Consider the following 20265-nt stretch of genomic DNA (forward strand, 5'->3'; position numbering starts at 1 on the left):
ACCTGTCAGGTTTTAGACCATATGGGGCACAGCTGAATTTAGAAATAGCTTTGAAGCAAATATTTGCACTTAATAAACTAAATTAATTATTTATAGGCTAATTGATGTCTGTGCGTACAAGGTATCCACGAGAGTGAAAGTAGATAATGAGAAGGCTTATCTCTCATTCTCACACTAGATGCTCTGTGTAACTGTTTTCTCTCTAGTGAAGCGCTCAGTGTTTCCTTTTACAAAGTCGTCATATAAATAGCAAATGCACCATGGCATGACGCAACTGACTCTTAAAGGGAATGGAAGATAAGACTCGGATTGGTTTATTCTCAAACCATACCTATAACTCATTAAGAAAATAAACTCAACCCTTTTTGACAGATTTTTTCATCCTTATATTAGCAAAATTGGATTCTGACAGGCCCTTAATGCGTTTGCACCCTGCGCTTTGCACTTTGTGCATGAATCATCAAAATAGAGCCCTATAAGTACATAATAATATTGAAAGTTTTTACACTAATATAATGTTACATCATATATAATACTTAGCATATTTTTAGGTTTTATTTTGTTTTTATTTATTTCATTGCAACAAATCTTGCATGTAACACACCACATCCACTTATCAGGCTTATGTTTTATTGTTTTGGAAAGAGCAAGGTAATCTCAATATTTCAAATCTTTGTTAACATTTTTTTTTTGTACAAACACAGCTTGCACATGTTGCTGGGAAGAGATGATTTACAGTTACCAGACAGCAAACACACACTCTCACACACGCATTCCCTCCCACGCATCACACACATACTACATTCACACACAGCTCCACGTACATCTACACTGACATGAGTTTTCTCGCTTCTGTTGCGCATCTGAGTGACGTTTCACCATGTAGACATACTGATAAAGCACTACACACACAATTCAGTTCATAGCTGTTTTTTTTCCTTTTTCTTTCAACTGCGAAACTCTTGATTTGTTCTTCAGTTAATCTCAGTGCAATAAAAAACCCCTTTAGTTACAGTGCTCAGAAAATATTCAATGCAGGGTTTAACAGATGCCGCTGAATGTGGATGGAAACATAAAAAAACAGTTTTCTTCTTCAAACATCGCACTGGCATAAAGTTGGTTTGATGCTTAATATCTGCAAATTCTGTGACCATCTCTAAAATTATACACTGTAAAAAATTATTAGTTGACTTTACTTAAAATTAGTGAGTAAATCCAATTGCTTTAAAAACTATAAGTTGACTTTACTTAAAATGAGTGAGTAAATCTGTTGCTTTTGAAACAATAAGTTGACTTTAATTAAAATTAGTGATTAAACCTATTGCTTTTGAAACAAAAAGTTTACTTTACTTAAAATAAGTGAGTAAACCTGTTGCTTTTGAAACAATAAGTTTACTTAAAATGAGTGAGCAAGCCTGTTGCTTTTAAAACGATTAGTTTACTTTACTTAAAATAAGTGAGTAAACCGGTTGCTTTTAAACAACAAGTTGACTTTACTTAGGATAAGTTAGTAAACCTGTTGCTTTTGAAAACAATTAGTTGACTTTACTTAAAATGAGTGAGTAAAGCTGTTACTTTAAAAATAATTAGTTGGCTTTACTTTTAGTGAGTAAACCTGTTGCTTTTAAAACGATAAGTTGACTTTAGAATGAGTAAACTTGTTGCTTTTTTAAACGATTAGTTGACTTTAGGATGAGTAAACCTGTTGCTTTTAAAACGATTAGTTGACTTTAGAATGAGTAAACGTGTTGCTTTTTTAAACGATTAGTTGACTTTAGGATGAGTAAACCTGTTGCTTTTAAAACGATTAGTTGACTTTAGAATGAGTAAACTTGTTGCTTTTTTAAACGATTAGTTGACTTTAGGATGAGTAAACCTGTTGCTTTAGAAACAATAAGTTGATTATACTTAAAATAAGTGAGTAAGCCTGTTGCTTTTAAAACGATTACTTGACTTTACTTAAACTAAGTCTACTAAAAAATTTTTAAGTAAATTAACTAAGTGCATGATTATAAAAAATAAGTTGAATCAAACTAAAACAGTTCCAGGTTATAAGGGGTTTAGTCACTTTTTAAGTGAATTCAACTTGTCACTTTTAAGGCAATGTATTTACTCACTTTTTTTTAAATTTAAGCAATCATTTTTTACAGCGTAGAAATATAATATGCTGCAATTTAAAGCTAAATAACACTCAGGGCCTACTCACACTATGCTATCCGAACCGTGTCCAGGCAAGTTTCCCGGATCATTTGAGAAGTGTGAGTGCTTTGAATAGGGCTCAGGCACGGTTCACTTGGCCGACCCTGGCCCGGTTGGAAGAGGTGTGCCTGCGCACGGTTCACTTGGGCGCGGTTTGCTTGTGTGTGAGTGCAAAACGCGCCTAAGCCCGAAACTGAAAGCTAGACAAGACTTTTTAGGGACTGTTTCATAGATTTATTAATCATTCCAGTTCAGTGAACACAAACTGTTATAGTTTATTAAAGACGCAAACCTCTCACTGCACGACAGCTGCACCTTCAGCAAACCTTCCAATTCCTGTAGCACGAGGACTTTATGGTTGTTTATGAGCATCAAAAGTAGCTGATCTGTTCGGCAAAATATTTGACTGCGTGTCACAGGATTTCAAATGACTTAAACGATATAATTAAAGCAATCACCACTGAGCTGAGCGAGAGCGCTTACTGAACAGCGCAGCATCGATGATGTAATCGTGCCCAGGCCCAAATGTATTGTGAGTGCGGGCCGTCGGGGGAGATGGGGGGGACAAGCATGCTTCGATCCGGTTCAAGTTAACTGTACATAGTGTGGGTACGCCCTTAGTCATAAATCTAAAAAGTGTCAGCTGTAATGTGAACAACTTTTATACTTATTATATTCATTCAAGTAAACTATCAAATCATATAGATATATAATTGCTGTATAATATTATTGAGTTTTAAAGGGATAGTTCACTCACAAATAAAACATTTACTTATAAATTACTGAACTTCAAGTGTATCCAAAGCTTCACAAGTTTAGTGTTAAAAATATCTTTGTGTTCAACAGAAGAGAGAAACTGGTGAATGTCTATTCTTGTGAACTGTCCCTTTAAATAAAGATATATTTTGTGTACAAGCGTATGTGGCTGTGAATATTGTTTTAAAGTACAGGATATCAAAACTACAAGGTAGACCTACACTAGATGAACACTTTATAGTCTTAATATTGAATAAGTCATTATCTTCAAATGCTAATAATCTGTAAATTACAGCACATTTTGTTTACCCATTTGGTAGTAAAGAACAACATATAATTTGAGTTAATCGGTTCAGTCCCTTTTTTAATCTGGGGTCGCCACAGCGGAATGAACCGCCAACTTATCCAGCATATGTTTTACGTAGCGGATGCCCTTCCAGCTGCAACCCATCTCTGGGAAACATCCATACACACTCATACACTATGGACAATTTAGCCTACCCAATTCACCTTTACTGCATGTCTCTGGACTGTGTGGGAAACCGGAGCACCCAAGGGAAACCCACGTCAACACGAGGAGAACATGCAAACTCCATACAGAAACACCAACTGACCAAGCCGAGGCTCGAACCAGCGACCTTCTTGCTGTGAGGCGACAGCACTACTTACTGCGCCACCCTTGAGTTAATTTGAATAAATATAAAAAATCTGAAGGGTATTCATTATATCAGACAACTACATTAACGCTTAAATTTGGATTTAGGACTTTAAAGACCTGGTATACTTCAAACTAAGCTATTTTAATTAAAATTCTTTGTTTGAGGGATAAAAAAAGTTTGAAATCATTTTAGAGTCGCTCTGCCTTTTTTTTAAAACATTCCAACACCCCAGCACTGCAGGTGGTACTTCTTTGATGTGATCACAGAGCATACACCCACCCATTGTGTAATAACCACGAACCAATGGTAACTTAAAGCCAGGATACACCAAGCCAACAACTGGCTGTGGGGCTTTATTGTTTTGTTGATCAGGCTAATTGTTTGGTGTGCCCCCCTCATCGGTTCTCGTCGGGTGAACATCGAATCACATTGGCCAAATTCAGCATCATGAATCGGCATCGGACCTCTGACTTTCAAGTAAACAATTCAAGTCAAGAAGAAACACAAGGAGGCTAGCTGTAATTTCACAACATTTCTCTAATATTTGCAAACAATATGGATTATTAAACGCTTAGAAATAAAAGTACAAAATCTGTCACTGGGACTGTACCTTTTCAAAAGGTACATTTTTGTTCCTAACAGATACTTAAAGGTACATATTAATACCTAAAAAATACAAATGTGTGCGTTACATTAACTTAAAAGGGAACCCTAAAGATTCAAAAGTGTACCCTAAAGGTACTATCTACCTGTATTTAGAAAAGAAATCACCCCAGTGACAGATTTTGTACCTTTAACACTACGAGTGTAGGTTAACAGACAAATTTGCAGGAGGAAATCTCTCCGTGGTGAATTACAATTACTGTGATTGATTATGGTACTAAATGCTGTTTGATTAATACTTTGTCTTGGCGTGTTGGAATTCGGTCCCTTTTTGTCGAACGAGCAAACAGAAAACAAAAAATATTGCCCCTGTGCATGTGCAGAACGCAGCTATTGTTTCAGTCAGCTTTCGTCCATTTGGTGTGTTCACAGGGAGCTTTTTGGTTTTGTTTTTTGCTAGCTGTTTGGCATTTGATTGGTGTGTCCCAGCTATTAAAGGTGTTTAGGAGCCAAAACCGAACTCTTCCCAAAAGATTGCTTTCAAACTTGTGTAAAAATCTCAAAACAAACTTCGATTTTTTTTTTTAAATGACTTCATATCAACTTATTAATCGATTTCCTTTGAAGTGTTGCCTTAAGTCATTCTCTTCAAATACATTTGAGCTTTAAATTCTGGCATATTCTGTGTTTGTAGCTTTAGAGGCGGTCCCTAAACTTGCAAATATCAATCCAACATCAAACCAAACCAAAATCATCACTAGACACTAAAAGGGATGGAACCGAAATGTTTGTTCTTGACAGTGAACTTCTGAACACCTGGTAAGTTAAACAGTTTTTTTTTTCCACAAGAAACAATAGTTTTCACTTTATTCATAGGTTTAAACATTTAAAAAATATGCAGCTTATTTTCTCTTAAAGGACAATTCTGGAGATACACGTACAAACAAAAATAAAGAAAGAAAAAAAAAAAGCGATTTGGTCATTGAACCACTCAAGAACCTTGTCATCTCACAGAGACCGTTACCGTTTGCAAAATAAAGATGTTCTCAAGCGCAGGGCTCATGCTCAGGACACTGAAGTTGTTTTTTTTTTTTTTTTAAACGTGAGGCTGAATATACAAACACATCTGCATGAATGAGAAAACAATTTACAATGTCCAAAAGCTCAACTAATAGTGCCGCTGTACATTAACACTGTCAAAACATTAAGCATGACGCGTTTAGGTAGATACAGCATCCTTCTCTCTTTCAAACGTCACCCCTCGACCCAATATATACCCTATATTTTCTGTTGCGCTTGAGTTTTTAAAAAAATTATATCTGAAATAAATTTAAAAATTATACCTCGGCATTATACTGTACACAGCTTACCCAACTACACAGATAACAAAAACTCCTAAAGTATGATACCATTCAAAGTCTATTCATATACAATTTAACTGGTTTCTTTTTTTGTTTATATATATGTACAACAAATTATTAAATAAATAAAAATAGAATGATGTCATGTACTCTGATGTCTAGCACTGCTCCCTCGGGAACAACGGAAAGGCTATTTAACAATACGAGAAACACCAAACGGCCTTCAAGATATATGTATTTATATATATTTATATTGATTTTTCTGTTGAGGAAAATTAAGTCTGTGTCTATTGCAAGCCGGAGATTTTTCTTTTTAAAGCAGTGGCTGTCTAAAAATTCCAAGAGTTTCAACAAAATATAATTTCTATAATTTTTTTCTCCAATTAACGCACCTGACTGCACTGAGTGAATTAAAATGCGATATTCCTGAATACATTTTCATGACTAGATGTGCATGAGCAACACCAAAACCCGGCGCAGATCTCAAACTACATGCAACAGTATAGCGCCATCTTGTGGCCAAGGCTCATTCCTCTTTTAGACAGTCAGTCAGTCTGTTGTACTAATTTGCTACCTTGTTCGAAAAGGTGATACTTTTGACAAACTGAATGCATAGAGTAAGAAAAACAGCACGTTTAGTATCACTTGTAGAGAGAATTCAGGTTCAGGTAGGCACAGCCAATAACACGTCGGACAGAAAGAAGAGGCTAAAACCTTACGAACAAACCCAGGCCGTAATACGGATGTTGCAAAGTGAATACAGTTTACGAATATAAGAAGTACACCCTAAAACGGTCCACATTTTATCATTTAGAATGCAACTCATATAATACTGCTGGAGTGTGTGAGGATCCACCTGTATCGCACATCTACAAAGGTTCATCCATATAAGGTCAGGTAGGGGTCAGGCTTCACATCTGTCCTGTGTTTAAAGATTCAGAATTGGTCCAAATGTGCAGACTTGCATGGGTCAGAGGTGGTGTTTAGTTGTCTGCCATGTATTTTCCTGTAAAAAAAAAAAGAAAGATACATGCACATTACACATTTCTAAACATAATAGTTTTAATAACTAATTTCTAATAACTGATTTATTTTATCTTTGCCATGATGACAGTAAATAATATTTGACTAGATATTTTTCAAAACACTTCTATATAGCTTAAAGTGACATTTAAAGGCTTAACTAGGTTAATTAGGTTAACTAGGCAGGTTAGGGTAATTAGGCAAGTTATTGTATAACGATGGCTTGTTCTGTAGACCTGGGGTTCTCAAACTTGTCAGCTCGCGACCCCTAAAATAACAACACCAGTGACTCACGATGCGCTCTATCCTCAGGTGATTATAAGCAATCGAATATTGCACACAATGGTGCACATACACTAACAGGAACTATATAAACAAGTTTATTGACATCACAAAATAGTGCAAAAGTCTATTTTTTACAATCATTATTGATTTATTTTATATTAATCTCATATAGTAAGCACAATGTTTATAGCACAATACTATTCTTGGTTTAATTTTGGAGACTTGGAGATCATCCTCCTTGTTCAGTCGTGGCCTTTTTTTAATGTATGTGAGTGCCATAAAGGTGTTAAAGTTTAACACTGTACTGTAAATTCTGCAAGTAATGCTATTGCTGTGATGTTAATCTAGCACAATAAGCCCAGTCCAATGTCCAATGGAAAGTAAATTGAAAGGCTGATGAATTTTTATATGCATGCAGATTTTTAGAAATCCCCAAGCAACCCCCCTTCATTGTCTCACGACCCCCCAGGGGGTCCTGACCCCCACTTTAAGAACCACTGCTGTAGACTATTAAAAATAAATAAATGAATAAATAAAGGGTTAAAGGGGCTAATAATTAAAACAGAAATAAAACTGCTATGAGTTTTGTCTTTTAAATCAAGCAGTCAGATATATAAACTGTACCTTTAATTTTACCTGCTCAAAGAAAACATATTTTTTTAAATTTATCAAACAAAAGTAAAGTCCATGCACAAAACAACATGAGCATTTATAGCAATTAAACAAATGTAAATATTATCCAGCTTGTTTTTGAGCGTTGTTGAGTGAGTTGTTAAACACCTATGATTGATCATGCGCTTAACAGAAAAGTATCCGATTGGCTCTAATGGTCAGCGTGGCTCTGGTGCTGTTCAGCAAACAGTGACAGACACAGACAAAATCTGAAATCTCTTTTAAATATGCCAGTTGTTCTAGAAATTTTTATCACTATATATTTTTAACAAACTGTTTTTAAAAAGCAGTTCTATACTGTATATTTAAAAAACAAAAATATGCCCTAAAATGACTAATTTTGTAAAAGCTTCTGCCAATACTTATGGCAATATTTGCTTCAATTCTTGTATGAAAGTCCATAAAATAATATTTCTCTTGCTTTAATCTAAAGAAACAATGGATGCATAAAATCCTAGAGGGACTGTATAAACTTGGAATTTTAATTTATTTGTGCAATTTTAAATAAAAGTTCAGCCACCTGATTGTAAACACAAGGCAAAGAACTTAAAATCATAGGAATAGAGATGCCATGGGGTCCCGATCTAAGTGTCAACATTTGATGTGCGAGAATATGTTGCAAAAAAACATGTCATAAAACTGTCTCTCATAAAGCTCACCTGCTGCAAACCTCTTCTTGATGAGAGAAAAACGGTAGCCAAGGCCAACTAGCTCAATGTCACAGCCAGACAGAGTGCTGCCCTCACTGGTGAACTGCACTGCCACTGGGGCCGGTTTACTGGGACCCTCTGTCAGCTGGAAACGGGCCAGCAGAGAGCCCACACCTCAAGATATCAAGAAAGAGAGGAGCAATAAGACAAGTATTGTTTGACAATTGTTATTTATGGTACAGCGCTAAATGCTACTCACAAGGTTTGGAGCCAGTTTAACTATTTTGAAAGATAAAAGTGCTCAGCATATATAAGTACACCACCTTACAAATCTCTCTTTTGAATTTAGATATTTAATAGGAAACTTAACAATATTATATTTGTCCATATACATTAGATTAGTCAGTACTGAAGCCAAATCTAGAGCTTTGTCTGACAAAATAACTTACAATATTTATCCAAAAACTAGTACACCCAAATTTTAATGTTATAGAAAAATATTAAATACAAATTTAAAAAAGAGGAAAAATCAAGACAAGCAAAACATTGTAAAACTTTAGTTTAAGGGGTTGTCATTTTGATTGCAATATTTTGCTTGAATTTAATTTATTATGTTTCAATTTCTAAATAAATTTGATGACTAAAATATTACTTTAATAAATATATGTTTAATAAATCCGTTTTTGTTTAAATGAGCCAAAAATACATTGTCTATATTCACTGAGAAATGGATAAAAATATTAATTGTCAAAATGTGGTGTACTTTGGCAGGCAGACAGGCAGACAGACAGACTACCGGTAAGATGTTTTAGAATAGTTAGACGTCTTTTAAGAAGTCTCTTCTGCTCACCAAGTATGCATTTATTTGATCTAAAGGATGATAATAATAGATTCAAAAATAACTAAACAAAAGTGTTTTCTAATTGAATATATATTTTTTTAAATATAATTTAATCATGTGATTTCAATCAATACTTTAGTTAAACAATTCTTCAGAAATCAATCTAATATGCTGACTGAAAGAAAAAAAAAACATTTAAAATCATAATATTCTAAAACTTTTGACAGATAGTGGAAACAAACAAACAAAAATATGTTTTCCTGTATTTTTCTGACAGACAGATACATTTGAATCTCACCTCCATTCTCAGACTTCTGTGAAATATCTGGAATTTTCCATAAAATTCTCTGCTGTTCTGAATTCCTATTAAAAAAACAATAAAACATTATTTAATATTTATAAAATCAATAATAAAATTTGCCCATACGTCCTACACCTTTTGCTATTTATAGAACATTAAAACATTTATTAAAACATTTATTAAAACATTTTCCTGTCTCAAAATTAACTGAATTATGATCATATTAGATTAATCCTTTTTTTATATAATTGTCAATACTTATTTTCAGTTTCTATATTCCATACTCTGATTTTTAGTCTACAAGAAATAATAACAGTTATATATACAGGCATCTTTTTTCATTATTTATTCAAAATTTGGAAATCATCTGTATTAAATCTACCTTCACTGAAATGAGTCAAGAATGGAGATTTGCATCAAGAATTGAATCGAAATGCAAATCAGAACATCTGAATCAATATCCACCCCTTATCTCAATCCTTCATTTCCAGGATAAATAGATTATTGAAGTGCATTAACAGGAGAACGCCATGATCCGCTCACCAGGCACCCGGGGGAAGCACAGCTTGCAGTTTGCTGACTCCTCCATCCACAGGGATGAGGAACTGGACATTGTTAAGGGCCACAGGAGTGGTCATGGCCCCGCCGTTGTATTTGTAGTCTATCCTCAGGTCAGTGCTTGTGGGTTCACATCTCCAGCTCACAGCTAGATTTAGAGGAGTGGACTGAGGACCCTTGGGTAAGACCTGATGCAGATGCAAATGAAATGTTAATATCTTAACTAAAACTATTAAAGGTAAATACTGCTTAGCAATAGTTCAGCCAAAAATGAGAATTTACTCACCATCTAATGGTACAAATGGTGCAAAACAAACCATTATTGGTTTCTTTTTTCCATTAAACACAAAAGAAGATATTTTGAAGAATATTGGAAACCAGTATCTATCAACATTCACAGCAAGAAAATTGTTTAATTCAGTGGCTGACTACAGCAGTATATAAAATATCTTCTTTTATGTTCAACCAAAGAAAGGATCTCAAATAGGTTTGAAACAAGTGAGGAAGGTGAGAAAGCGATGACAGCATTTTCATTTTTGGGTGAACTAAGCAATACATGTCCATAAAAAATATATTTTAGTTTGTTTTTAAGTTTTATTTACCAGTTTCAGTACAGTTACAGTTTCAGTACAGTCTCACCTGATACTTTAGCATATCTACATTGTAGTACGTTGCCTGTGGTTTCTGCTCCGCCACCTTCTTTAAATGGGTCATCAGGTTTGGCATGTTCACCCAGAACTCCTTTGAGTTTGGATTGGGCTGAGTGGAGTCACTGTTGGACATTTGAAAACACCTTCAAATTAGACTCAACGGAACCATTCATGCGTGTACTCTTCTTTCTTTCTTTCTTTCTTTCTTTCTTTCTTTCTTTCTTTCTTTCTTTCTTTCTTTCTTTCTTTCTTTCTTTCTTTCTTTCTTTCTTTCTTTCTTTCTTTCTTTCTTTCTTTCTTTCTTTCTTTCTTTCTTTCTTTCTTTCTTTCTTTCTTTCTTTCTTTCTTCACATGGTCATTTATACACAAATATGTTCCTTTAAGGTACCAATGGATGCTTTCAACACTAACATGTACCCTTTAAATACAAACATTCACATTTTAACAGGGTACTGCTCCAGTGACAGCTTTTGTACCTTCATTTCTGAGAGCGTAATTCATAATATTTTCCATGCCTGATGCTAAATATAGTGGGGGAAATAAGTATTGAACACCATGCTTTTTTCCTGGAAACAATATTTTTTATATATTATATATATATTTTTAAACTAGATTATGGTAAAAACCCAAACAATACAAACATAACAATAAAACAAATATCTGAACAATTAGTTATGTGAAATAACAATGAAATGACAAGGAGAAAGTACTGACCTACTGAAATGCATTTAATACTTTACATAAAGGCTCCATATGATGGCAGCCTAAAGACCCCTCTCATATGGAGAACATAGTCATGTGCATTGCTCAAGCATGAATTTTCTTCAACCGAGTGTAAAAATCTTGATTGTTCTGCGAGTCTCATCTATCAAATCTGATCTTTATTTTGTATTTTTTATTGGATTCATATCCAGTGATTGGCTGGGTCATTTTACAGCTTGATTTTCTTTCCCTGAAACCCTTTGAGAGTTTCCTTGGCTGTTTTTTTTTTGGATCATTGTCTTGCTGAAATGTCCACTCTGGTTTCATCTTCATCATTCAAAAAATGTAGATGTTAAACTGAAGCAGCTCATATTAATTTAAGATGATAAAGGCAGAGGGTTGCTGAATAACTACTGAAAGATTTCAGCTGCTGTCTGGACTTTTACTGCCTTTCTACACCTGCCTTTCTTCATGCGTTCAATACTTTTTTCCCTGTGTTATTTCATTTTATTACACATAACCAACATTCGGTGAAACTTTAAAGTCAACAGCTCCTTTGGAAGTATGTTTTGTGAGAAAAATGGTGAAATGTTCAATACTTATTTCCTCCACTGTATATGTAACTAATAAAGAAATGTGTAAATCTTACTAGTCAAAAAAATAGGATTAGGTCTGTTGTGGTGGATGTTAGATGGCTGTTATTACCAGCAGAGTAACTGTGGGTTAGGAAGGACGTGTTCCAGACGACTGTAGTTGGTTATGCTGAAGGTTAGCACAGCGGGCGAAGGGTTATTTGCAAAATGCCGAGTGATGCCTGCTGGGAAGGACAACACCATCTCTCCAGTGATCTTCACCACACACCTTAGAGAGCGACAATATTAGAAGACGGCATCAGTGATGGTCTGGTGTGTGGAGCAGTGTTAGAAACAGTGATCAATATTTCATATTCTGTAATAAATGACATCAGCAAATGAGGAAAAACAGATGTAGAGATGAAAGATATTAATGGAGTGAGGGAAAAAGATGACTGTTTAATTAGTTTCAGTGCATAAATGTGAAATCTGAAACAGATGTGGGCAAATTATATTGATGTATTTACATAATTTGTTGAGATGCTTACATTGCATGACATTATAAAAATATCTTAACAAGCACCCCTCAAGCAAAAATGAAACATAAAATGCTTACAAAAATACAAAATACCTTTCATAAAATAAAATACTTTGGCAAACATATAAACAAGAGTAGTGTTACATTATCTTAATAATTTAACTAATTTTTACTATTTATAGTTTGTTTATAATTACATAAATATCGTGTTCCTTTAAGAATACATAAGTGCTACTTTTAAAATTCCACTAGATGAAAGGATTTCCGTGTTTCGATCGATTTGCTAGTATTGGATTCAGATGCATATTATATGAGGTTGCATTTGACTTTATGGTAAAAGGCTCATGAAAAAATGCATGTGCAACATGTGAAACTAGCGCTAGGCGATATGGCAAAAATGAAATCTCAATAATTATTTTCCATATTGAATGATATTGATATATATTTCCATATAGGTTGTTAATGCTTCCAGATTTAAAAGAGTATCCCAACAATCACTGAAGCCACAAAAATTAGAGGGTCAGTTTAATGGCATAACATATTCATTCAGTCATTCATTTCCTATGGCTTAGTCCCTTTAATAACCGCCAACGAGATGCCCTTTCACCTGCAACCCAACATTGGGAAACACCTAAACATACTCATTCACACACATATACTACGGACAATTTAGCATATTCAATTCACCTATAGCACATGTCTTTGGACCGAGGGGGAAACCAGAGCACCCGGAGGAACCCTACGCAAACACGGGGAGAACATGCAAACTCCACACAGAAATGGCAACTGACCCAGCCGGGGCTCGAACCAGCGGCTTTCTTGCTAAGAGGCTATTGTGCACCACCGTGACACCCTGGCATAACATAACATTTCGGATGATACATTTTCAGTGGCCGAAAATTTGGTACATCTCTAATATTAACACACTTTAAGATTCTCACTTCTGTACATTTCTGCTGTGTGATTGGCTCTTAGATCAATGCAGAGTAAAAAAGCCCAGAGCTTATCTTTGTTATTAAAATAAATATTATCGCGAGTCAATATAATATTGCTTATGGGCCCAGCCCTAATTGAAACTGCCACAACAAATAAAATATAGAAATAAAATGTCCAGTGAGTCGTGATAAAAAGCATATTTGATATCCATAGAAACTTATGCACATGTTTTATATATAAAAGTTATAGCATATAAATTAAGTCCAATTAATGGTGCAAAATCCTTAACAATGTATTGTGTTCAAAAACAACATACCATTTACAATTGATCTTATTCTAAACCTAACCTTAACCTAAACCTTATCTCATGACCATACCTCGAGAATTACATGTTAAGATGAAATAACTTAATTTCTGATGCTGTGCTCAAAAAAAAAAAAAAAAAAAAAAAAAAAAAAAAAAAAAATATATATATATATATATATATATATATATATATATATATATATATATATATATATATATATATATATATATATATATATATTTTTTTTTTTTTTAATGTGTAACACCTGGTTTAATTGGATTTTTTGTTTTTACTGTTACATATTAGTTTCTGTTTAGTACAGCATATTATTTACAGTAAATAACTGAACTGAATTATTATGCATCATATGTTTCATTGACAGTTTTATTGATTGCTAAGATATGATTGCCTTGGATTTAAATTGCTCCAATTTAAAAAAAGAAAATTGTAAAAATAGCTTAGCTCACTACATTTTTCAAGTTGCTTGCCCAACACTGGGTATGTATTTATGAAAGGGGGTTTTGTGTCTATCAGAGAAAGGTCTGTGTGTGAACAGGCCCTTTTTTAAAATACCATAAAAATTGTTCTTTCAATTTTGCAATTCTATGGATGTCTCTGGGACAACGCAGCTGCATAAATGCTAAAGCTTTAAATAAAAATGAAACCATCAACAAAAGCCAGACTCCTATGTTTACAAATACAAGCACAATCGTTTAGAGGTCATTTTTAGTTAAAGATGTCAGAATTTACAGGTATTTTGGAATGGATGTGTGAATGGTCTTTTCTGGAAAAATTCTGTTACATCCTTGCCTGTGTGAACAGCGGTTTTTTAATTTACTGGTAAAGTCGTTCCAGAAATTTACAGCATATTTACCGGTATCACTGTGTGAAAAGGGCTTAAGAAAAGAAACAGCCATTGACTTCTATGATATTTTATATTCCTACTGCTGATGTCAATGACATGCTATTGTTTTGTTTATAATAGAAAAATAAATCTATAAAAGATACAAAAGTGATGAAAAGTGATGACATTTAATTTTTTTTGGGTGAACTAGCACTGTTTTGTATAACATGAGTTATGAAGCAAGCAATATTACTTTGTTGCAGAAAATTATGTGTTGCTGGAGTTTTGCTAGAATATTGGTCAAGGCTTTTTTTTCCAATGTAGCCATCACAAAACAGTGTGCATTTTTAGTTGAAGGGGAACTCTACATGTATTTCTTTTTTCATATTCTTATCGAGACAGTGTGTAGAGATAGATACATAATATTTGCACATAAAGTAGATGTACAAAGCTGCATGATATTGAGATGCAAAGATTGTGATACATACTTATTAGGGTCAGCTCCTTTAAAGTAGGCACTGACAGTCTCTGTGAAAGCTGCAGCCACAGGCAGGGTGTCCTGGGCCCCCATGGTGAGGGGACTGGGCCCTCGAGAACAGCCTGAGACAACAATAACACACTGAGTCACGACATGGCGTTTAAATAGAAATGCACAATTCTGATCAGTTCAGATTCACGGCAAATACATGAGATATGACAAAGAATGAGAAATGGAAGCACAAACAAACAAAGAAATCATCTCATTGTTTATGAGATAATCAGCAGCTGACGATCTCTGTTCTTCAGTTGCATTTTAACAATGCACACAAACCCAGAGCTAAATTCTTGCACAATGAATCTACAGATGAACCATATTTTCTGCCTACTAGTCTCGACCACATTGTTAGGACCTGTCAGTAAGTGTACATGTTTATTTTCTCATTCTAAGGTTATTTCCAATGCTTTACCGGTCAGTCATGATTAATTTGGTTTTCACAACATTCTCAATGGGTAGATTTATACATTTGATGGCAAAATTATTAGCCCTCTTGTGAATATTTTTGTCTTTTTCCAAATACATGAACATAAGTTTTAATAACTTCTTTATAATAATAATTATTATTTTGTCTTTGCCATGATGACAGTACATAATATTTTACTAGTTTTGTGCAATTTGTGCAATTTAAAGGCTTAACTAGGCTAAATACATTAACTAGGCAGGTTAATAAAAAAAAAAAAAAAAAACAAGGGGCTAATAGTATGGACGTTCCCTACTTCCTATTTTTTAGGCCAGCCAAACTACAAGGAAGTGGTCATTTCACACCCAAAAATATGTCAAAAGCAAAAATAAAATGCAAATTCATGTCTGTGTAATTAAAGTCCAACATGTTAACTGGATAATATAAGCACAGGATGTAGGAAGGAAGTTCTGCATGGTCATTTCAGAAATAATAATTTAAAAACAAAAATCTGGTCACTGAAAGTCAGCAGCAATGACATTAGTAAATAAAGTGACATTAAATCCATCAAGTGCTCTGTTTTATGAATTAACTAAGATCGGAACATGTCAGTTTTAGGAAAACAATCCTTATTTTATTCCCTTTTAAACCATATCATGATGATTTTACACTAAACAGTGATAATGAATTGTAAATACATTGTAATATAAGAATATTAATTAAAAGTAAATTTAGTTCAGACCTAAAATGTAGTTTTTCGATTCTATAACAAAGCAGAAAGCATCTAGAATCTTTTTTGCAGATATACTAGCAGACATTTGATTTTATTTTTATTTAGAATGCCTTTCTTAAAGGGGTCAAGAACTGAGAAATCTAATTTTCCTTAACCTGTCGACAGAAAAGAGGTCAACAAACTTTAAAAACATTGTGTCATTTAAAACTCTAAACTTTGTTGTTGAGCAAAAAACAACAAAAATAATAATAAAACCTGATGTTAAAAATAAATAAACAAACAAACAAATAAATAAATAAAAAAGTTAAACGTCTACATCTAAATCATTGGTTTAAGTCGGCCACTGTTTTAAAGGAGAAAGCAAGAAAATGTTTGAGTTAACAGCTGTGGAAAATCAAAGTCTTCAACTTGCCAGCCTTGTCATCCAAACCCTTTATCTACACCTGTTGTTGCATAGTCACAAATCCATGTCTCCATGTCAAAAGTGCAAATAAATGGAATATTTTAGAAAAATAATATTGTTTGATTTGTTTAGTCAAGCATAACCATTGATTATTTATTTCATTAGCCACATCAAGCTGCTTGTGTCCAGTATAGACATGATATAATTTTTAAATAGAGATCATTCCAGAACATATCAGTAAGATACACTGTTTCAGCTTTTCAGTTAGGTTCAGTACTCTGTATTTGTGTTATACATGACACAACTTGGCAAGTTTTTCAAAGTAACTGAAAAATGATGCGTCACATACAAGTTTCTTTTAAGTCAACATTTAAGTGAGTGACAAATTACAATATTAACTAAATATTAACTAAATATATTAACTAAAATAACATTAAATAAAATAATCCATGTTATATCTATTAATTTAAAATGCTAACTTTGGGTATTTACTTAATATGGCACACGCATACCTACGTACCACATCTAACAGTGTTAAAAAAAAAAGAGGTCAAAACAGGATGAAAAACAAATCAAATACTATTTATGGACCTCAAACAAAATCAAAATAAAAAAATATATGAATGCAGTTCATGACCCTTTTAAGCATGCAAAAGTGTGCACAATAACACATCATTTTCATATTTCTCAAGCTGATTGTTAAGTTTGGGCACATAAATAAGATCATTCAGTTTAATGCAACTTCTGCTTTTCTACGTAAACATAATTATTTTGTTCTTTGAATGTTTGATTTTTTTTTTTTTATCCAGTTTTACTCTAAGTTCAACCAAAGATAATAACAACATCCTATATAGAAATCGAATACATTGAAATATATGCAAATAACATATATGACAAACAAGTTCATATTTGAATTTAATTTGTATTTCAAATGTGCAACATACATTTTAAAATATATAAAATGACCTTTTTTTCCCAGCCGTTGGAATGACAAATAGTTACATATGCTGGCATACATAATATAAAAATATTATATATATATATATATATATATATATATATATATATATATATATATATATATATATATAGATAGATAGATAGATAGATAGATAGATAGATAGATAGATAGATAGATAGATAGATAGATAGATAGATAGATAGATAGATAGATAGATAGATAGATAGATAGATAGATAGATAGATACATAGATAGATAGATAGATAGATAGATAGATAGATACATAGATACATAGATAGATAGATAGATAGATAGATAGATAGATAGATAGATAGATAGATAGATAAACAAACAGTGGAAGTCTGAATAATTAGACCCCGTTTTTTCCCCCCAATTTCTGTTAAACGGAGAATATTTTTCAACACATTTCTAAACATAATAGATTTAATAACTCATCTCTAATAATTGATTTATTTTATCGTTGCCATGATGACAGTAAATAATATTTGACTAGATCTTTTTTAAGACGATGATTTGTTCTGGAGACTATCAAAAAAAAAAATAGCTTGAAGGGCTTAGAATTTTGTCCGTAAATTTGTGTTTAAAAAAATAATAACTGTTTTTATTCTAGCCAAATTAAAACAAATAAGACTTTCTCCAGAAGGAAAAATATTATCTGACATACTGTGAAAATGTCCTTGCTCTGTTTAACATAATTTGAAAAAATATTTTAAAACATCAAATGGGGGCTAATCATTCTGACTTCAACTGTATATTTACAGACTCGTAAACTGCAATTTTTGCAAGTTTTTAACATATTTTCATAAATAAAATATATATTTATATATGTCAATTCCAAATATGAACTTGTACAGTATGTCATACATGTTATCCACATATATTGTCATACTGTATATCAGATTTCTATACGGGATAACAAAACATGCAAAAGATGAAAAAGAATGAAAGAGAAAAAGAAAGGAAGTTGAACCAGAAAGCACTCAGCTTCAATGGCATGCACCTGAAGCTGAAACACAGAGTTATGATCCAAGATTGAAAAGCAGACGAGCCACAAAACAGCAAGAACCATATTAGTAACACATGAAAATATGATGATCCCCAAAGAAAAGAAAAGTTGCCAGATGAATGGTTAAAATGACAAGCAGATACACAGAGCGAAGCGGATGTGGTGGAAGGACAAGCAAATGTGACCGTGAATGCGTGAGAAAAGAGGGAGTCAGATGTCAGATGAGACTTGAGTGTGCACGCGCTACGTCCTTAGACATAAACCCCAACTTACCTTCAAAGGTTAAATAAAACTTGCCTCTGTCAAACCACACGAGGGAGGGCTGGTCTGTCTCTGTGTTGGAGGGGAAGGAAGTATAAGGACGGGGAGTGAGGAGAGGCAGGGAAGGAGAAGGGGGAGAAAAGGACAGTAGCGTGAGTCACACACAGGTCCATCATACGCCACAGTGATGGGGGCACGGACACAATTCACCTCGGATGGGAATGACTGATGTGTGAAACATCCACAAATGTTGCACGACACATCAAGCAAACGAAAAACAAAAAAAATCTAATTCTGGCATTTTAGTGGCATCCGGATTGGAAATTTGGACATAAGGGGAAATTCAGCTGCTTTAATGTCATTAGGATCAGTACAAAAAGTGTGATATGTTGATACAGTGAATAAGGATAATTCACAACTTCGAAATCTTATCCTAATTTACAAAAACATATCTTATCTCTAGTTTGGAAATCTCAAACTGTGTCATCAAGTTTGAAAATCCACTCTTAGGTCTGTTCCCAAGCAACCAACGCTGCGCCGGCTGCTAATGAGTTAGCCTGAACAAAATGGATAAACAAAACCAGCGAGTTTTTACACAAACAAGGTTGTGACCTTTTCGCAGTAGAAGCTACATCCTTCCAAAAATCATCTTTTGCTAAAAGCAAACAAACAAAAAAATACATGATTAACTGTAATATTATGTTGAAGTGCATTCTAATAAAAGTGTTTTGTCATTGACATGTAACACTTTAATCTTTAGGGTCCTCAAAGAGTCTTTTCTACCATTAAACATCTTTATTCTTCATTTTCAATCATCAATAAATGCAATGCCATTGTTGGACAGCACAATTAAGTATTTTTTAGTCAAGTTAGGATGTATCAGAAGACAACACACTAAGGAAACACTGTTCTGTAATAACCTTTATTCTAAATAAGGTTCTAACTGAAATTACCATGGTTACCACACAGATAGGATAGGATTTTAAAGGGGTGGTCAACTACGATATCATTTTTTAAACTTACGTTGATGTGTAATGTTGCTGCATGAACATAAACAACATCTCTTAATGTAATATGCTCAAATTTCCATGCAAAGGGAGACATTGGCTTTACAGAGTTAGCTTAGCAAAGTCTACAGCGAACGAAATTTAAGGACTACAAAAAAAATACATCCAAGTTATTGAAACCATACACCCTTCAGGTTATGCACATTCACCATGTGCACACACGTTCGCAGCGACAGAGTGTGGATAGAGTCGTTTTAATGTAGCAGAGAAAGCTAAAATGCCATCCAAACACTGCTATTTCCACAGAGCGTGTTCTGTTTCTGTATTTGGACTTCCAAAGGACACGACGCAAAGAGAGAAGTGCTTAAAATTTAATTTTAATTAAGTTCCAGAGAATCATAAAAATATATAGCTAGCATTTGACAAAGGACAGCTTCCAGAATGTCTCCCGGTTTAGTGCTGGATTTGGCTAAAAACT

General features: G+C 33.6%; 1 protein-coding gene across 1 annotated transcript in view; it reads right to left on the reverse strand.

Annotated features, from left to right (window-relative positions):
• Window positions 1-610: 610 nt before the first annotated feature.
• sgip1a (SH3GL interacting endocytic adaptor 1a) overlaps window positions 611-20265 on the reverse strand; it is a 96605-nt gene continuing 76950 nt past the window's right edge. The window contains exons 19-26 of the mRNA XM_009302460.5: window positions 18793-18852; window positions 14946-15057; window positions 11966-12121; window positions 10548-10680; window positions 9894-10096; window positions 9348-9412; window positions 8218-8382; window positions 611-6584 (exon numbers count right to left, since the gene is read on the reverse strand). Of these exons, the coding sequence (XP_009300735.1) occupies window positions 6562-6584; window positions 8218-8382; window positions 9348-9412; window positions 9894-10096; window positions 10548-10680; window positions 11966-12121; window positions 14946-15057; window positions 18793-18852 (917 nt within the window). The 3' untranslated portion in view covers window positions 611-6561. The remainder of the gene's footprint in view (window positions 6585-8217; window positions 8383-9347; window positions 9413-9893; window positions 10097-10547; window positions 10681-11965; window positions 12122-14945; window positions 15058-18792; window positions 18853-20265) is intronic.

The sequence above is a fragment of the Danio rerio genome, chromosome 6, assembly GCF_049306965.1.
Source record: "Danio rerio strain Tuebingen ecotype United States chromosome 6, GRCz12tu, whole genome shotgun sequence".
NCBI lineage: Eukaryota > Metazoa > Chordata > Actinopteri > Cypriniformes > Danionidae > Danio > Danio rerio.